The 20,192-nt window shown below is 45.9% G+C and overlaps 5 protein-coding genes across 5 annotated transcripts; 3 read left to right on the top strand and 2 right to left on the bottom strand.

Annotated features, from left to right (window-relative positions):
- Positions 1-108: 108 nt before the first annotated feature.
- On the top strand, positions 109-1,514 carry LOC117147920 (syntaxin-16). The gene is made up of 3 exons (XM_033315039.1): positions 109-307; positions 382-515; positions 578-1,514. Exons 1-3 carry the CDS (start codon positions 227-229, stop codon positions 1,413-1,415), a joined length of 1,053 nt encoding a protein of 350 aa, XP_033170930.1. The 5' UTR covers positions 109-226; the 3' UTR covers positions 1,416-1,514.
- On the bottom strand, positions 1,494-2,439 carry LOC117147921 (RNA-binding protein pno1). Its single transcript, XM_033315040.1, has one exon. It carries the CDS (start codon positions 2,334-2,336, stop codon positions 1,614-1,616), a length of 723 nt encoding a protein of 240 aa, XP_033170931.1. The 5' UTR covers positions 2,337-2,439; the 3' UTR covers positions 1,494-1,613.
- Positions 2,440-4,496: 2,057 nt separating this feature from the next.
- Positions 4,497-5,199, top strand: LOC117147809. Its single transcript, XM_033314861.1, has 3 exons — positions 4,497-4,861; positions 4,918-5,046; positions 5,115-5,199. The coding sequence occupies exons 1-3, from the start codon at positions 4,521-4,523 to the stop codon at positions 5,119-5,121; spliced, it is 477 nt and encodes a 158-aa protein (XP_033170752.1). The 5' UTR covers positions 4,497-4,520; the 3' UTR covers positions 5,122-5,199.
- Positions 5,200-11,530: 6,331 nt separating this feature from the next.
- LOC117147664 lies at positions 11,531-13,510 on the bottom strand. The gene is made up of 4 exons (XM_033314640.1): positions 13,458-13,510; positions 12,013-12,396; positions 11,816-11,957; positions 11,531-11,744 (listed from the first exon to the last, which is right to left on the bottom strand). The coding sequence occupies exons 2-4, from the start codon at positions 12,351-12,353 to the stop codon at positions 11,712-11,714; spliced, it is 516 nt and encodes a 171-aa protein (XP_033170531.1). The 5' UTR covers positions 12,354-12,396; positions 13,458-13,510; the 3' UTR covers positions 11,531-11,711.
- A 5,529-nt stretch (positions 13,511-19,039) lies between these two features.
- On the top strand, positions 19,040-19,615 carry LOC117148059. Its single transcript, XM_033315250.1, is given in 3 exon segments — positions 19,040-19,334; positions 19,336-19,356; positions 19,358-19,615. Coding segments are annotated over 3 exon segments (453 nt in total). The 5' UTR covers positions 19,040-19,146; the 3' UTR covers positions 19,602-19,615.
- The last annotated feature ends 577 nt before the right edge of the window (positions 19,616-20,192 follow it).

Raw genomic sequence — 20,192 nt, 5'->3', positions numbered from 1 at the left:
ACAGATAATAAGAAAATAAATTTAAAATATGTAAAAATCTCGGAAATGTAACGGTGCGTTCACGCCAGGGTGACCAATTCGTCGTGGCGACTATCGGTATTCTGGGCGAGCAAAGTAGCGGGCACACTGCGCTTCTGTGTCAAAACGAAACTGGAAAAAATCGGAGTTTTCAGCGGACTTGGATCAATTTTTCCAATCCCCAAGAAATCGGGAGCAGAGGGTCAGGATGACGTCGCGCAACCTGACGGAGGTGTTCGTCATCATGCGCAACAATGCGTCCAAGAACCGGAGTCACTACGACGATCGGGTGAGTGCGTCTCCGTCTGGGGTCTTCGCTGGTCTCATCACCTAGCATATGTTTTGGGTTTGTCCGTCTTCCAGAGGGGCAGCGATGCGGAGCGCCTGCTGAAGCATTCGGTGCGCGAGGCGGAAGAGGGACTGGAGCTGCAGGACGACTACGGCACGCCGCCCGCCTGGCTGGATAAGTTCGAGGAGGCGCAGTACACCATGTCCAAGTGGGTAAACGAACAGTAGTCCGTGCGCAGGGTTCAACTTCACTCCCATCACTCCATTGCAGGATCAAGCCGAAGCTGGATGAACTGGGCTCCCTGCACGCACGCCACCTCCTGCGACCCGCCTTCGATGATCAGCGGGACGACGAGTGCGACATCGAGGTGCTCAGCCAAATCGTCTCCAAGCTGATAACCTCCACGCACCGGCACATCCAGTGCGTGCGCAGCAGCATCGGCGTGGGCAGCAAGATGGAGCAGTGCCTGACCGCCAACGCGGTGCACTGCGCCCTGCTCCAGCTGCAGGAGCTGACGGTGAAATTCCGTGCCAGCCAGAATGCCTACCTGCTTCAGCTAAACTCCCGCGAGGAGCGCTCGCAGAAGTACTTCGACGACGGCGGCGGCGCTGGCGACGTCTTCACCAACGTGGAGCTGGGCGAGCAGAGCGCCGAGAACTTCGTCGACTCCTTCGACAACTTCCTGCAGCCGCCGGCGGAGGGCAAGTCCGGCAACGGCTATCTGTTCGAGGACGACGACCAGGCCATCGACGACCACTTCCAGAGGCCGCCGGCCAGCCGGATGACCCAACAGCAGCTGCTGCTCTTCGAGGAGGAGAACACGCGCGTGGCGCAGCACCGCGAGCAGGAGGTGACCAAGATAGTCAAGTCCATCTACGACCTGAACGACATCTTCAAGGACCTGGGCCACATGGTCCAGGAGCAGGGCACCGTGCTCGACCGCATCGACTACAACGTGGAGCAGACGCAGACGCGCGTCTCGGAGGGATTGCGCCAGCTGCACAAGGCGGAAATGTATCAGCGCAAGAACCGCAAGATGTGCGTCATCCTCGTCCTCGCGGCGGTCACCTTCTTCATGCTGCTGCTGCTCATCCTGACCAAGCTCTAGTTGCCCACGCGCCTCCAGTGGGCCGACCTCATTCCCGTCATTCGCTGTGTGTGTTTGTGTATATTGTAAATGTTTGAATACATGTTATTATATTTATTATTTATTGCTAATGCTAAAAAAAAACCGCAACTACTCCCTCTCAAACTCCACTCCACTCCAGTCCAGTCCAGTCCAGTCCACTCCTGTCCGCTCTCCCGATCACATGCGCTCCGAGAGGCGCGAGGCGACTGACCGCAGGTTGCTGTACACCTTGCTGGGCGGCGAGCCGAGGATCAGGTTGCAGACGGCTCGGCGCGCCAGCTGAATGTTCTGGTAGCTGCCCAGGATGTGGATCTTGCTGTCGGCTAGCACGATGCGGGTCTTGGTCACGTTCTCGATGGTGAACTTGGTGCGGCCACCCTTGCCGGCGAGGCGGCCGATGGCGCGCGACTGATGGTCGCCGCGCAGCGTCTTCACGTCCTTGATTTCGAACGACTCGACGAACAGATCCTCCAGACGCAGCAGAGCCAGGGCGTCGTCCACTTCGAAGCCGCAGAGGAAGGCGCGCACGAAGTCGGCGCCGCGCTGCAGGTTGGCTATGTCCGGCGTCTCGGGGCCCACACGCAGCTCCACCTGGCGCGCCTTCATGTTGAAGCGGATTTGCAACTTCATGTGCTCCACCACGGGCGTAAAGATCTGCATCCAGTGAGTCTTGAGCGAGGCGTACCTGTGTGGCGGCACGGACACCTTGCGCAGCTCGCTCCTGGCCCGCTTCGCCTTGGGCGGCGCCGATGCTCGCGCAGATCCCAGCACCTGGCCCTCAATGCCGGTCGCCTCGTCCACCTGCATCTCCACGTCCTGCTGCCCGCCTCCGCTGGCTCCGCGCTTAGTGGCCCTCTTCGCCGGCTCGAATGCGTCTGCCCTGATGTTCTCTGCCTCCATGGTGCAATTTGTTGTGCTTCTACTGCGTTGTTTCCAAAAATTTCTCAATCCAGCTGCTTTGTCTGCTCCACGTGCTCAGTGTGACCGTGCTTGAATCTGAGATTTCAGTTCACATCTGCAGCTTAATACCACACCATTGGATTTCGACGAAAATACCAATGCGTATGTACAAATCTGCACTGGCTGAAAAGTATGTAGAATGTAGAATGTCGAAACGCCTGAATTCTTTATAATAAACTTCATTGGATTTTAAGGCTGCTCTAGGTGAGAATTCATATTTGATCGCTCATCGGATTATTACTGTTTCAAAAGTAATAATTCAAGTACAGCATAAAGCTATAAGGTGACGTCACTGTCATATAGAACAACACAATGTAAATTCTCAACAGATGGCGCTATATGCAAAGGGTGCCGAAAGGAATAATGGTTTTTGTTAGCCGTTTATATATTAACAGTATATATTTACAGCTGTGTTCATAAAAATAGCAATGCGAGGGAAACTAGGAAATACAAAGATATTTTTCCATGCCGCTTTTCGGACTTATCTTTCCACTTTTCCATTTATTTTTGTAGTTTTTCATGCTATCTTTTTTTTATTTACTGGTTTATTGTCTGGTTTTGTCCAACGTAAAGTGCCGAAATGATCAATATTTTCTAAAAAGTGTTAATTCGTATATTTAAAAGGGCAATAAACTAAAAATAATAAAAAAAATTATATTTTAGTGGGTAGAGGACAGCACTGCTCCCAGGAGAAAAGAATATTAATTCTTAAGCTAAGAAAGGAAGAAAAACATACGAGGACATTCAAAAAACCCTTGAATATTCTGCCAAAATGGTATCCAATGCCATTAAATATGAATGGAAGCCCGAAAACCGTGGTACCATACGTAAAACCACAGATATAGAGGATCGACGCACAGTTCGTTACGGCAAAGTTAATCCCTTTGCATCCTTTAAGGACATAAAGTCTGAGCTGAACTTGGGAATCAGCGACGTTACTATTCAGAGATGACTACGGAATCAAAGTTTCAGTGCGAGGAGTCCACAAAAGGCTCCCCTACTTAGCATAAACTGGCCAGTCTCCAAATGGCTTAATATCCTTTGGACTGATGGGTCAAAAATAGTGCTATCGGGTGGAACTGGTTCACTACTGTATATCTAACGACCTCCAAACACGGAGTACCACCCAAAACACCCACTGAAGACTTTCAGTGACTTTCATGGTGGACCTAAAATCCTGGTATGGGCTTGTTTTTTTTTACCATGGTATGAGTCCGTAACATATGATTTATGGTATTACAGACCAAAACGCATATGTACATATACTTAGTGATGTCTTACTATCATATTCTGAATATAATATGTCCTTAAAATAGACATTCCAACAGGATAATGATACGAAACGCAGAAGCAAATCGGCTAAGAATTGGCTCACCCAAAACAGAATAGAGGTAATGCCGTGGCCAGCACCATTTCCCGATTTAAACCCTATTGAAAACCCGGGGGGACATTAAACAATATGTGTCGATGCATGGATGAGGACCTGGTGGACTCCATGCCGCGTGGGTGTAAGTTTGTGCTGGCTAACAAAGGCTATCCAAGCAAGTATTAGGCCCTAATTAACACATTAAAAAGAAAAACTAAGTTCGTTCGAAGTCAAGTTGAATTTGGTTACTATTTTTTCATAGCACTGCTATTTCAGTGAACACCAGAATTTCAGCCTATTATGTTGTTTTTATCTATATTTTAGAAACTATTGAAGAAGTGAATGTGGAACATTTCTTGAATTGTTTGAAATTAAATACATAATGATATTATAAAAACAATTTGACCATTAAAACTGTGAATCATAGGAATTTTTTAACTTAAACTCGCAGGTCCCAAGCACTGCTATTTTTATGAACACTGTATATACTCCATCTTCATTCTGGAATCGTATACAGATACCTGTTAATCAGCTACAGACGAGTGGGATAAACATAATTTAAATATAATTAATATAATATAATAATTATGTAATATATATGTCTTATATAATTAAATATAATTCACTTTTGTATAATTATTGAATGCAACCCTTTCATTTTCAATCAAGGTAACCCTGCCTACTTTTGACATTTGGCTTTGCTCCGTCCCTATAGAATTCAGTGCAAATCTAGAAGCCGTGCCGGAGAAACCATTTTCATGTCACAACGGAATTTCAAGATGTCGGATCCGAACAACGAAACCGATTCCTATTTTCTCCGGAATTTCCCGAATTTGGTGCAGCCTCAGTTACCGCGTGGATTTAATCGGGGGATGGGCAATCAGTCTACCCAGACTAAGACTTCGCCATCCAAGACAGCGAATAAGTCTACCCAGACGGAACCTGTCAATGATGGCAACGTGCAAGCTAGCGTGATCGCAGTGCTGGCAGGATTGGACTCGATCTTGGACATGAAGCAGCCTAGCAGAAGTCCTTCGCCCGAAGAGCACCAGCGCCTAAATGAGATGTTGACCGGCCACAACTGCGATTTGCTGCACGAGTGAGTTCAAGTGATTAGTGGTGAGAGTTCTGACCTAAAGTTGATGGTTTCATCAGAGTACTGGAGTCAAGGAAGCGAAGGCTTCCCGCGGAGGACCTAACTGGGCTTCTAACTACAATACTAGAGCGAAATCCAGATGGGAAACCGCTGCCTAAGCGGCAGAAGCTGGAGTGTCCTCAGGGCGGGTAAACAAGTCTCACGAGCAATCATGTTCGTTCTATACATATTCAATCGTACATACATATCTTTTCAGACACTAATGCGGGCCTTCCTCAGAGCCTTTCAAACATGCGGGACATTAACGAAAAAGTATGCTCTGTGTTTCATTACAATTAAACAATAAATGCAATTGTTCAGAAGAGCTGTTTTATTTCACCAGTTAAGGTCGGAGTTTCTATACTAACGCTCCTTAAAAGGTCGTGCTATACTTATAAAAGGCACGCAAAAAGTTATACATACATATCTCATACACCTTTAGCTTAGTAATGGGTATCCGATAGTCGACATAGTCGACTCGACGTGGAGTATTTCCATATGTATGTATGTGTGTCTTTTGAATATATATATATATATATATGTATGTATATGTGTGTGTGTATATAAATTCGTTTACTTAAGTGAATGAAATGTCAAAAATGAAACCATGCGTGTCCTGCGTGGCATAGCAGCTAGCTTTGAGGCCTGCGCTCGCCAATCGTTATCGAAAGATGGCAATCGAGTAAGCGGGTAAATTGAAATTTAGCCGCAGGCGGATATTAGGCTTTCAGATTAATTGTGGTCAGCGTCGGCGGCGCTCCTCTCGCAGCCATTAAAAGTTTCTGGGGCCGCAATGGGACTTACTTCTGCATAAACCGCAGCGATAAGAAGGCCATTGCAATGCCTCCTATTGCCCTGCACTTGAAGCAAAGTTAAGTAAGCCAAAGTGGAGTTAAGTAAAGTTAAGAGCGAGTAATGCGGCCACCGCAGGCAGGCGATAATCTCAAGCTTGCAATTGCACTGGCAATTTGTTTGTTATCTTCTCCGTTTCCGGTTTCCCACGTCCTTCCCCGTCCTCCTTCCCCTCCACCACCTGACCCTTTTCCGGCCTCTTGGGAAACTTTTCCCAGAGCATGAGCTATTTGAATAAGCACACTGGAAAAAACTTCCTAAAGAACTACGGTATTATACTTTATGCACATGTACTATTAATTATGAAAAATGCAATTTATATATATAAAACATACATACTTGGCATCTGCCATCTATCCGTATATTGCCAATTCCATTGAGATCCAGTTTCTATTATCTATATATATTTTTGTTTGTTTTGTGGTTATTCAACACCCTGATGTGGTTTCAAAACTTTGTACGTTGAAGTGTTTATTTTCGTGATAAAAATCTTGTTTTTGACATAAACATACAAATTGTTATAGAAAGAAGTGGGTTAATTGTGAGCAAAATGCGAATTAATCTACTCCTTTCATTTCGATTGGTGCATAAATTGTTGTTTCACTGATCTCGGCATTTGAGCACTTGAAACCTTCTTATATCCGGCAACCAGCTGAAATCGGTTCCTTTTTTTCACAGTGCACAGAATTCGTGGGCGATATGAGTGCAAATTGCGTTGGCTTTCATTTGGCATGCACTCATTTGGGTTATCTGCTCGCCCACTTAATAAACTTAATGACTCTCGAAGCCGTTGGCTGCACATGATTTTGCCAGCCAAATCGCCTAAAAGCGCTCGCCTCTCGAGCTGTGCCACGCCCACTTCAGCCGCTCCGCCCACCGCGGAGATCCCTCCACGGCGCCGTTGTCCTTGGTAGCCTTGGTAGCTCCGAAAGCGACGACGCGCGCGAATACACGCACAAGGGCGTCAAAGGTTCTGAACGAATTGCACCAAAGTTATAATTAGTTGAGCTTAGATTCCAGGACCAGGACCTCAAAGGCGAGCATGTATCCTGCAAGTAAATCAACACCAGCTGCGCCCAAACTGAAGTACATATTTCGCTCGACATTTGTCTGGTCAAACGCAGATGGGCAAATCAATTTGCATTGATGGCTACTTATGCGTATGCACACTTGGCCAGCATATATATATGTACCTTTTTAATATCTGTACCAAGTTATTGGCTCCTGTTTTCGCGCCCATTCGCAGTCTTGTGCCGCCAGGAGAAGCCGCTCAAGCGTTGCCCATTGCGGCTCCTTCTTTCCGCTGCCTTGGCTGGCCATTAGTATAAGGTCCTGCGACACAAGGTGACTGCGCCTTGTGGTTGCTGCCCCAAATCCTAGCGCTTTTGGTCCAAAGTCCTGCGGCTCGGAAGAATGTAAAACATTTGATTGCCTTGTTGTTCGTCGAAACTGAGGCGATGTGCTCATCCTGCAGCGGCACAGTGGACAGACACTCAGCGGGCATCATTAGCTGGATATTTATATATCCACCACTCGTGGGTAGTTTGTTGTTGCTTACCAGGTTGAAATGAAAAGGGTTCCATGCCTTGGACAGTCCAGATTTTCGAGGAGAAAACTGGCCTCTTCCGCACCCAAAACACATTGTTGCCACCTTCATTGCGTCCAAATACGTTGTTAGTTCCTCGAAGGTGTAAGATAAGCCTGGTCGGGCCAGGTCTGCGATTCGACTTGATTGCTCCCAAGCATCTCGCCTTCCCAGCCAAACTATAAGACGGATTCGTGGGACGTGCTCCTCCATCCGTCGCATCCAGCTCATTTGGCGCGCGGCTAATCGCGAAAAGCACACATCGATTACGGGGCACATATCCCAAAAGGGGGCGCGGCTCGGAGGCGGGGGTGGGCGGGGCTCGAGCAACAACAGAAGGCAGAAAAACGGCAGCAGAAACAGAAACCGAAACAGAAATAGAAACAATTAGCACGGAGCAGGACGTAATTGGCGTGCAGTTACGGAGGCTGATTAAAGAAGCAATCATAAAATTAAGACCCATAATCCTGTGCAATTTGGACAAACACACACACACACACGCGCGGAATGGGTATGGCAGAGCAGAGTATCGCATGGAATCGACTGGAGGAGCAAGTGGGGGAATCCCAGGAACACGAAGCCCAGTGGAAGCTAATAATAACCGAAGGAAAGCAAAGCACACGGCAGCAGGACCAGCACGGGAAGAACAACAACAACGCCAGCACAAAAATCACTTTACACGCTCCAAATACGAAGCGGATGAGTGTGCGTGTGTGTGTGTGTGTGTGTCAGGGGCTTAGACGAAGGGGTGGCCCCGCCAGGTCCGAGCTCGAGACGCAGTGCAGCTGAATGGCGAGAACTCAGCTCCAAATATATCCAAGTCAGCTGTAATAAAAACTAAATTTGTTACTAATTATAAATTCTTCCCTGACTTTGAAAGAATTGACGAGCAGCGAAAATACGTTTATTGTTCTGGAAAATGTTTACTTCTACTGCATATATTTGAAAATTAATAACGCTTTCATTTCATTGATATTTACTATCTAATATCCATTGAGATTTCAAGGCAAGTATTAGTTGTCCTCTGCTAATACTAATGCATAAATACTATGTAAAGGTATAAGCTATCCGATACCCATTACACACACAAGTAGCAATAAGGAAAGGAGTTCTTTGAGAGGCAACCACTGTTGCAGCATTGAGTTAAAGGCCCATTAAAGGACCCCCAAAAACACAAGTTGCCGCTGCCCCTGGCGTGTCCGTACAAGTGCGCCGGTGTCCGTTGTCCGGAGTCTGAACTGCAGTCCCGTTAAAGGACGAGACGAAGAAGTTGCTGCTGCTGCTACGTGCGGCGATTTGTGCGCCTTATAATTCCGTGCCACAACAGCCACATCAGATCCAGGAGCAATATGAAACCTTCATTAGCGAGCTGGCTGCGGGAGGAGCAGGAGGAGCAGGAGGAGTGGGAGGACGCCGATGCCGACGCCCGCCCCACCGCAACGGATTGAAAACGCTTCCGGCCATACAAATTGTACGTGAAACGTGAGAAATTAATTTCCAAGGTGGCCACGCCACAGCCCAGGCCTCCACAACGATTTGACCCTGTCTTTGAGCCGTGCATCAAAACTCCGAAGGGACTTGTCCTTGGCTATCTGCGTGTTACACACTTGTACGTATGTTGAATGTACCTATACTGATTTAATTAAAAATCAATGCTAATAACTCACTCACTTATACATTCATAACAGTCAACCCCATTTGTCATTTAGTTTCAATTAAAAAACAAGACAGAATGAATACTATAGTCGAGTTCCTCGACTATCAGATACCCGTTACTTACCTAGTGCGTTTTTTGGCAAATCGAATAAAATTTAATTTAAGAAAATGTTTAAAAAATGTAAGCGTGGCAAATAGTTTTTCTTTGCAAATCGATAGAAATTTACAAGACTGATAAAAATGTGAAAAAATATAAACACACTTTTCAAAAGTGTGGGCGTGGTAGCTTTGTGCGGTTTGTGGGTGTTAGAGTGGGCGTGGCAACATGCGTGACAAACTTTCGCTGCGTCTATGTCTCTAGAATCTGTATGCTGAATCTCAACATTCTAGCCTTTATAGTTCCTGAGACTGTGGTGGAAAGGTCCGTCTTGGCTGGGTACACCGAGTGGCCAACGTATCTCCAAGTTTCGATGTCAACACGTAGGATCGAACAGTAAAGCCCACAACTCTACATAACTTTGCTGGCGAAAGTATCAACGAGTTACTCGTACACAAAACTCAACCTGGACGCGTCTTATAACTATATCTAGTTATTGCTATCGCTTCATTCACACTCTTCGATTGCACCAAAGAATTCTTCACCATTCCTCACTTCTGAAGAGCTGCTGGCCGCACAACGCGGCTCATTCGACATGTGTAAAAGAAATTCGTTGCCAGAGAATATTCCCAGCTAAAGAATCGACGCCATCTTAACCCTAAATCGCATCTAATCCGGTTCTCTCCCTTCCAGGTTGATTTTGGAATAATGCGAATCGGTGGAAGAATCGAGCAATCTACGCTTAACTTCAATGCCAAGCACCCTATTCGGATACCCGAGGATTCGTTACTAGCTGGACTACTCGTTCTACATTTTCATGTCTCCCATCTTCACACTGGAGTTGATGCAAAGCTTACTAATCTCCGTCAACAGTAGTGGACTCGGGGAGCCGCAATCTCATCAGAAAATCTGTCTTCTAATGCAAACGCTGCTTTCTTCAACGCAAACGAGCCAGTAACCAGATCATGGGAGAGCTACCTATTTCATACAGGGTTGGATTACGCTTATGCGATCGCCATCAAGGAATCCCGAGGACGAACTCCACGCACCGGAAAGGCATGGTTTTATATTTCCGTGTGTCTTACCACAAAGGCACTCCATATCGAGGATGTTAGTGATCTAACTACAAAGACTTCCAAAGCAGCCCAACAACGATTCCTCGCCCGCCAAACGAAGCCTACTGACCTTTATTCGGACAACGGAACCACATTTCGTGGAGGCAAGCAAACCCTGGAAGACATAAGACGCCTGGCCATTCAGCAAGCCAAAGATGAGGAATTAGCAGGATTCTTCTTCTACTTTATACCCCCATCTGCTTCCCATTTGGAGGGATGTGGGAAGGTGGTGTTCGCTCAATTAAGCTCCATATGAAACGGCTACTTGGATCCAAGGCTCTAACGTTTGAGGAGGTCTCTACTGTTCCGACCCAAAAGAAAGCTATCCTGAATTCCCGAGATAATTCTTTGGATCCGCCTGCTCATTTTTTGGACTGGATCTCCGTACACTGCATTGCATTATTCCTGTCGTCTGGATATGCAAGTCAATCGATTGGAGATGTGGACTCAGCTGCAAGCCATGGTCCAAGGTTTCTGGAAACGGTGGCACTGGAATAGCTGACATCTCTTCAGGAACGTACAAAATGGCGTTTGGAAACCGGCAATCTGAGGATCGACACACTGGAAGTTATGGAATGGTGCTATTTGCAGGGGTGCTATTTTGTATGTTTAATAAAAGAAGAGCTTAGCTTCTGCTCTGTTCGAGGTTCTTTATTTGAATAATCAAAGTGTGCTGAAGTTGGGTTCAGCTAACCCGCACATACATTGCTTATATCTATGTATTCTCACTTATATTTATACATATACATATGTATGCAGAAGGCATTGACCACTTGAGCTGCAAAGTGCATGCTCAGCATTCCCACGCTCCGCGATCGGCTTATGTATAAGCATTAGATCGTATTACTGGGGCGCTGGAGTGCTTACGTAGTTTTTGGTGGTCTTTTTGTATATCTGTATATTTATATTTATTATGACAAAGTGTCACAATGTATTGACGCTAAGTTATACCCAATCATTTATTGTATTTTTAGGGTAGATTAGTCCAATATGCTACAAAGTACTCAAGGAGCCGGGTCGGAACGGTGAAGACTTCTCATATAAACGCCCTATTGCCAAAATTGCAGCGCTGTCTCTGTGCCGAATAACTGTTTAAGGGACATAACACCCTGTATGCGCGCGGACAAGGCACCCCTTATCTTTTGTTTACATTACATTGCTTTGACCCTAACTGTCCTAACTGTCACTTAACATCTTAAGCTAGCATAATCGTATGGCGTGTGCAGAGCCGAAGCTTTAGTTTAGTCACATTTTGCCTCTCAATAAATACGTACATAAATAATCATTTCAAGCGGCTGAAATTAACCAACAACATAAACTAACAGTAACTGGCGGTTTTTATTTGTAAGCAATTAGTATACAGCTGTTTCGATACAAGTCTTACAAATTCAAGGCTATCTGCATTTTTAAATGTTTTTCTTTCTTTTGCATGTTGCCTGCAAATGTTGAATCTGACCTGCTCAGTTGACTGTCCAATCATTTTGTCGATAACTCATCGACTTTTCCAAGTTAGAATGGTTCAGTTTCCCAATCTTCTGTTGTCTGAAAAGATACGTAGTATGTATGATTGAATCTGTGTAGAATGAACATGATTGATCGTGAGACTTGTTTACCTCCTCTGAGGACGCTTCTTCCTGGCGCTCCGGCTTCTGCCGCTTAGGCAGCGGTTTCCCATCTGGATTTCGCTCTAGTATTGTAGTTAGAAGCCCAGTTAGGTCCTCCACGGGAAGCCTTCGCTTCCTTGACTCCAGTACTCTGATGAAACATCAACTTTAAGTCAGAACTCTCACCACTAATCACTTGAACTCACTCGCGCAGCAAAACGCAGTTGTGGCCGGTCAACATCTCATTTAGGCGCTGGTGCTCTTCGGGCGAAGGACTTCTGCTAGGCTGTTTCATGTCCAAGATCGAGTCCAATCCTGCCAGCACTGCGATCACGCTAGCTTGCACGTTGCCATCATTGACAGGTTCCGTCTGGGTAGACTTATTCGCTGTCTTGGATGGCGAAGTCTTAGTCTGGGTAGACTGATTGCCCATCCCCCGATTAAATCCACGCGGTAACTGAGGCTGCACCAAATTCGGGAAATTCTGGAGAAAATAGGAATCGGTTTCGTTGTTCGGATCCGACATCTTGAAGTTCCGTTGTGACATGAAAATGGTTTCTCCGGCACGGCTTCTAGATTTGCAATGAATTCTATAGGGACGGAGCAAAGCCAAATGTCAAAAGTAGGCAGGGCTACCGAATGCAGGGTTGCATTCAATAAATATACAAAAGTAAATTATATTATATAATTATTATATTATATTAATTATATTTAAGTTATATTTATCCCACTCGTCTGTAGCTGAGTTAAAGAAAAATTTGAATGTTTTTTTTTTGTAAATGCAATGAAAAAGTTATAATTAAATGCTAAGATGACTAGTTGCTAAATATAATCTAAAAAAGAAAAAATTAAAATTTCCCATATTTTAGTTTTGTTTAGTGTTCTTCTTCTTCGCGATATTCTTGTTTCATAAATTATTTTTTGCAAATCAGTTTTATTAATCAGTAAAAATAAAAATGTTAGTGAGTGGGTTGCGGGAAAATTCGGTTAGATTTTAATTAACACTTAATAGTTTACTTCAGCCCTTTTCGTTTTATTTTAAATATAACTATTGATCTGAGGACTTGGGCAGCAGTAGATTGAAACGGCTTGTTGCCATCATTTTTCTTCAGACTGCCATTTGTTTGTGAGCCCTTATTGTTGCGGCATTTTAGGTTTTCTCAAAACTTTTCCAACCCGCACTGCACCGCGGGTGGGATTTTCGGTGGCCGCCCCTTTCGATATGCATGCAAAGAAATGTCAAAATTCAATTTAATGCTGCCGTAACGAAAATCTGTCAGCTTGCAGCACAAGTAATGTCAAAGCCAAGCGCGCACACCCCCACGGAGACAGATGGAGAGTGAAACAGGAGGATTTGGAAAGAGTTGAAGGCAGCCACAAAGTGATGCTCACACACACACACAAACACACACAAGCACTAACACACACATGACGCATACAAAAGCCAAAGCAGGATGCTTGCGTCTGTCAGCGGCAATTGTGGCTGATTTGCGCTTTTTCCACGCCGCAAAAGCGAGGGGATGAGCCAAAAGTGGGCGGTAAAGGTGGTCAGGAGTTGGTGGGGGCAGGGATAATCGGGGGGCGTATGGAACACACAGCGAACTACATTCCAGGGCATTTGATAAACGTAGACGCATCGCAGCATACGTACCTTTCACTTCGACGCCTCCTCAGAAATCTTGTTCCTTCTCCTTCTGCACAGAAAACAATCACTTGAAATGGATGAAACTAGAAATGAAAAGGTTCCTTTCTTCAAGTTATTAATTGGGTATTAATATACGCACGGTATGTAATATATTCGCTTACACACTTTTAAGTGTCGCTTTATTATTTTCCCAAATGTATACACACATAATGTTGTAAAGCTGGCCAAATTGAGGTCACACTTTTAATTTTCAAACAAGTTGGCATGCCTATTTATAACAGCCTTAGATGTGGTGGAGGATCGTGCCATTCTTTACCAAAAATTGCAAACAGTTGTCATCCTGAATGGCCCCTATTGTTCGCTAACCGCGGCTCACAGGAAATACACCTTAGTCAGAGGCAAACGAGTTAGGTTTTTAAAACATTATAAAATATATATATTGAACTATCTAAAATTTTTTACGGCTATCATACTAATCGAAACTTAAACAAATTCGGACCGCTAATAATCCCGCAATTGCAGTTTTCGATTCCCACTCGAATCCTCGAAGGTGTTGTACCCTGTGTATCGTCCACATAGGCATCGTGCAGAAGTGCGTGGACTGCTGCAGGGTACTCTTGGCGATGATCGTGGCCGAGTTGCTTAAGGACTCGAACACCCAAAAAAAAGGGACGGTGCCAATCCGTAAGTCACCATCAGTAGGCGAAAATGAAGCAGAGGTTCATTCTCAGTCTTGCGCCAAACAATGCGCTGAAAATTGGTGTAAGGCTTGAAGATTTGAATTCCGCGAAACATCTTCTCTATATCTACGCACAGAACATATTGGTGCTGCTGGAAACGTAGACAAACGCCAAGAAGATCGCCTTGAATCGGTTGACCAATATGAAGTCTTTCATTGAGCGGTATTCCAGAGCTTTCCTTTCCAGATCCATCAAAAACTACAAGACATTTGGTAGTCAGGCTGTCCAGTATCTGGGAACACATCGACCAGAGCCGATGTCAGTTGCTCCATGTGTCCACGTTAGAAGTAGTCGTCCAGGAAGGCTTCGTACTGCTGCTTCAATTCGGGAGACCGACGAAATTTGCGTTCCAGCGAGAACAGGCGATTGATGGCCTGTGGCAAGGTCGATTCAATAGGCGGTGCCGTCTCTTAGAAAGGGCACTCGACGACATAAACCCCGACCGTCGAGCGCTTATGGGTGGCAGCAAAATGACGCTCTGTAGGATCGTTAGCGTCCAAGAGAGCCTGGTTGGATTGAATGCTGTCCATCTCCATGAATGAACGAACCATTGTGTCTAGGTCCGCGCGATGAGTAACAGCAGTAGTATGGTGATCATCGCAGGCGGAATAAAAACCTGCAATAAACCAAACAAAAACAGTATTGAGAGCGATAGGAAAGTCGTTACCAAGGTATTTCTGTTCTCCTGCTGCTCCTGGTGGGCAGAACGTTGGGTCTGCCAAAGGAAGCTCGCGTGAGGATGTCGCGAGTTGAGATAAACGAGACCGATTCGAGAGGTTGACCCGAATGTCGAGAGCGCAGCTTGATATGTGGCGGCGAGACCGAGACCGAGAACTCGACGCACGCCTATTCGCTGATGCCAAGGTTATTGTAGATCCAGTGTCCAAGGGCAGCCTGCCTTAAACGCTCATTGGCTTAGACAAATGAAGATGGTTTTATTCTATAGGGAAATTGGCATTACACATTTTGACCTTATATCTGTTCTAAATTCTACGTACCGCAGTTTCTCTTCCCTCACTCTTGGATATCGTCAGACGAACTGATCTGACGCGCCAAGTAGCTTAATTCTTAGTTAAATCGATGTGACAAACTACAATAACGATAAAAGCGCACACATAAAAAAACTAAATCCGAGTACCCTCTATCGTTGACAAATTACTTAACTACTTATCGATAGCCAACTTATCCGATCCGCGACAGCCGCCAAACCGGCCACGCCCACACTTTTGAACAATTTAAAATTTTTCTAATTTTATTCTATCTATATATATATTTTATTCTATATCTATCGATATCCAAGAAAAATGATTACATTTCTCGTTTGCATTCACGTTAGCTGAGTAACGGGTATCTGATAGTCGGGGAACTCGACTGTAGCATTCTGTCTTGTTTTTTGTTCACATCTTCGCGTTTGTAGCTTTCGACTGAATAATTATACCTCCAGTAAGAGCTGGCAAAAGCTTAGTATTGGGAACATTTGAGAACGACTTTCTCACTGAGTGCCTTTTTTTTTTTTGGATCCCGTGAGCACGCTCGTTAACGAGATTTTGAATCAAAGTGCATTTTTGCGAGTTTAAGGAGCTTTTTATGTTCTTGCCGCTTTTAATTGAGCTGCAAAGAAGAGTGAGAAGGAGGGCGGAACAGCGCTGAATTTGTGATTTTCTGGCGGCATGCCGACAACACGAATCCGAGTGTTTAGACTTTGTCGAATTAGCCATTGTGATAACATTTATGAGCCCGCCGCTCAGGGGTTGTATGTGCTGTGTTGTGTTGTGTTGTGTTGTTCTTGTGTTCAGCCGGTGCTCCATCGCACTTAATTGGGCAAGCGATTGCCTGACTTGCTTACAAATGTGTGTTTGAGTCGTCGGGCCAAAGATCACCCATCTCCCATCACCCATCTCCCATCACCCATACGCCCCGTGCGCGGGCCCAGAACCCAGAAAAATGGGAAATGTGGAGTTCTGAGCGGATGGGGGCGTCACGCGCTTGAGGACTCGCGCACGTATTGAGCATGTGTGTGAATATTGCACGCGATAAATTATTTTAAAGCGCGCTTCCCACTTCTCCCTCGTACCGCACCGCACCGCGTTACCGCGTTACCGCTTTCCATTTCCCATTTCCCATTTCCCATTTTCCGACCCTCTGGGACCCTGCAGACATCTATTTAATATAGCGCTACGCATCAGTTTTAATATTGTTACGATTTTATTTACGCACATGAACATTTATAAACGTTTATGACATGTCATCCATACAGGCCATCCTCCTTTAATTCCGCTGTTTGCCTTCGGTTTGTGGGCCGACACTACTCAAATAATATTTATTGTTTCTGATTTTTCTTTAGTCATTATTATTACGCATATTTATTATGCATTTATTAATTTGTTTTGCTGTGGTTTTTCCCCACCTTCCAACCCCCGACGAACAGACAAACGGACAAACAGACGAACGGACACATACGGACACGGACACGGGAATACGGATACGTCAGTGGGCAGGTTAAACATTTTCGTTTGATTTGTTATCATTGTGGACCGGGTTTTTGCTGCTTTTGTTGCTGCGGCTGTCGTGGCTCGATGATGGCGTTTGTAATTTCGTTTTCGGCACTATGTAATTTATTAACTTTTCATTGAAAGTTATGTGCAAGCGCACGTTGACGACATCTTTAATTAATTACATTTTAACATGATAATTAATAGTGCCGCGTGCGTCGACAGGCCGACAAAGCCGCCAAAGCCGAGTGCCAAACGCCGAACAGCCCAAATGCTAAATCAATCGATGGGGATGGACCCCACCTAGAAAGCCACCTGAATCCGCCCGAACCCATGCCGCGACCTTAAAGCAGCCCGATCTTGAGTTAGGTTATGGCTACGTGCCGGCGGTGCGAAGTTGGCCCGGCTTTAAAGCCAAGCCCATCCACTGGGGCATCGATAGCCATAATAATAACAGCGGGCACAATCAAACACACTCAGTACAAAGTCGTGGGCACTGATGATGACCATAATGATACACAAACAATTGCCAAGGAATTTCAATTCAATTCCCTTTAATACCCATCAATCGTGCACTTTTCGGCCATGTTCTTTTTTTGTCTTTTGTCACGTCTAAATAAATAAGTCTTTCGTGATTTTCAATTCGAATAACACCTAAAGAGTTATTTTAAAGGTATTTTAAGGCATATTTAAACTCCATCATGGAGTTCACCTTCAGTAGGGAGTATCCCTCAGTCCGGAGAGAGTCGCCTCCATGGCGAACCATTTCCACTACTGCGTTTGTACTTTCTGTTTTTCCGCATCTTGGGTGTGTGCTTGTGTTTTTTTATCATTCCGCCTTGTTCACAGGACCCTTCGTCCTGCTGCCCGCCCAAGAAAGTTGCTCGCACAGTAGCCAAGATTGAGTTCTTATTCAATTTGTACGGATTTGTTGTTCGCCGGTCCTTTTGCAGTCCGCTCTTAAAGCCTAACCCCGAAGCCCGCACACCACTCCACCCAGCTCAGTTGCTCCGGGTCCTGTCCAGCCACTCATCTCGGCCAATCCCAATCCCCAATTGGCCCCGGCTCGAGCCCACTCAACTTCTCATTCTTCTTGGGCTGCTCTATTGGAATTTATTTCATATTATTTTCGTTGGTCATGCCACAGTTTGCCCCCGTCAATATTTCTCCCTCCCCCTTTTCCTAATCCCAACCCTAGGACCACCGAGCCCGAACCCCCAACCTAAACCACCGGCAATACAAGTTGGCACTGGTCGGCATTGTTTTTGGGGTGCGATGGCAAAAGTTCTTCGTGTTGTGGACCCAGCTGCAGTCAATTTGAGTTGACCACCCAAGGAGCACCCAGGACCATCCAGGACCATCCAGGACCATTCAGGACTATCCTGCACTTTGGCTGAAGGCCTGCAGATGGATCAAGTTAGCTGCTAGTTGACTCCTGCTGCCAGTCCAACGAATGCTCGGGGCCAATCAATGCGCTGGCAAAAGTATGCTACGAAAATGTTGCTGTCGAAACGGAACTGGAAAACCATGAAAATGTCCTTGCCAGCTAAATGCCACTCTCACACACAGACATACACACACACACACGCCCAATGCAGTGCGGCGAATTTCTTGGTATAAACTTAATAATGCATCGGGGCAAATAAAGGAAAAAAGCAAAAGAAACAACGCCAAGTCGGAAAGCCAACATAAGTTTTGGGGCTAACTTGTTATTTTTGTAATTGGCACTTTGCAGTTTTATCGAAGCGGCGGAGCCCCGAAAAGGGCGCTCGGGATTTTGGGGGTTACCACCACTCCCGTCCGTTGTGTGGTTCAAAATCCAGATTGGTTGTTTATATACTGCGTTCAGGTGTTGTGATCGATGTTCTGATGCTGCCTCCCTGACCACTCAGTGACCCAGCCGACATTCATCCCTGGTCATAATCTGAAGTGCCCAACGTTAGCCGCTTTGGCGATGAGCAGCCTTTGTCCCCTTGGCATACTCAGCACTGGCTTGGTTATTGGTTATTTGGTTCACGAACTCGGGATTTGAAGTGGGTTTGGATTAGACAACGAATGATTACAACGAAGGAAGGGTATGCCAGCATGCTTCATAATGAGAATTGTTAGTCCTTGCAGTATGCCGTAGGTAAAAGGTATTATCATTTGAATGACATGAAACCCGACATCCCAAGCCAAGATATGGTCACTTTAAACTTGTGTATTGCCAATGATATGGTCACTTTAAATTTGTGTATTGCTAATGATATGGTCACTTTAAATCTGAAAACATTTACCTAGCAAAGCTGAGGTGATAAATAGAGTACATAGAGTTGGCCTGGAATTCGGATTCAGTCATTCCAGACCCCAGTCCCAAGCTAGTTAGTTCTTGTGTTCGGAACAAACAAGTGAAGTCACATATCGTGATACTACACAGTGATAGAATCGATAGAATTCTCGAAGGAACGAAGAGAAGCGCCGAAAATGGATGTGGTGGGAGCTCTGGTCAATCTGCTGCTGATCTCGGCCTGCGCTTACACGATGTGCTCACTGACCCCGGCGGAACATCCGTATGCCTACCTGGCGGCATCCTTCAGCCTGGTCCACGGGCTGCTGGGCGTGGTGCGCTCCTTTGCCGAAGAGCCCGACGAGTGCGGACACACCTTTGACATCTCTGGCCAACATCGAGTTCTACCGGCATGTCGCTGATCCCACTGTTCTACGACATAATCGGCAAGATGAGCGAGGAATGGGACAGCTCCACGGACACGCTGAAGGACCTAGCTCTGTTGGGCAACATCGGCTCCACGTTGTATCTGGCCATCAAGGACGGCAACCATCTCTACCTCGGTGTGGCGGCCAACGCGTTCCTCGCCCGATACGGCGGTGCAATTGTCGGTATGACGGTTATGACGTACTCACTGAGGGCTAATTGCTAAGACTTCAATTTGATCGGTTCGCGAAATAAAGCCAAGAAAAGTCAGCATTTTAAATTAGCTGAGCCAACTATCATTGACACTAGAGGAGGAGTTGGGGCTCAGGATGCTCGAGGAACGTTTAAAGTGTAGTTTGGGGCTATGAACTACAAATCTACAATGAAGAAGGAATAAGCAAAATTAGTCAAGGGTTACCACTACTATATAAGCGCCATGTCAAGGGTATACAGACGTCGGTGTGCTGCGGCTAACTAGCGCGACTTCAAATTGCGAACTTAGTTGTTATTTGTTCGCTGTCTGGCTGAAGGGGCAGCGCGGAAAAGACGCGGTTCAAGGGCCGAAGGACGCAGGACTCAGGACGAGGGACTCAGGCGGGCAGAGTAGGAAAGGGACGGGCAATATTCGTGGACGCAGCACTCTGATGGCTCTCACGTCACCACTTCAGCAAATTGCGGCAATAATGCAACAAAGGTTTCTTGGGAAACACATACCAAATTGCATAAGCAAGGCAGGGCCAGGCCACGGAAGGGGCGGGGTGGTGTGGCCCGCTTCCTTGGGGCGGTGCTGTTGGTGGATGGATGTGTTCGCTCCTTG

Source organism: Drosophila mauritiana, chromosome X (assembly GCF_004382145.1).
Source record: "Drosophila mauritiana strain mau12 chromosome X, ASM438214v1, whole genome shotgun sequence".
NCBI lineage: Eukaryota > Metazoa > Arthropoda > Insecta > Diptera > Drosophilidae > Drosophila > Drosophila mauritiana.
The sequence above is the reverse complement of the archived record's forward strand: the minus strand, read 5'-3'. Positions and strand labels throughout refer to the sequence as shown.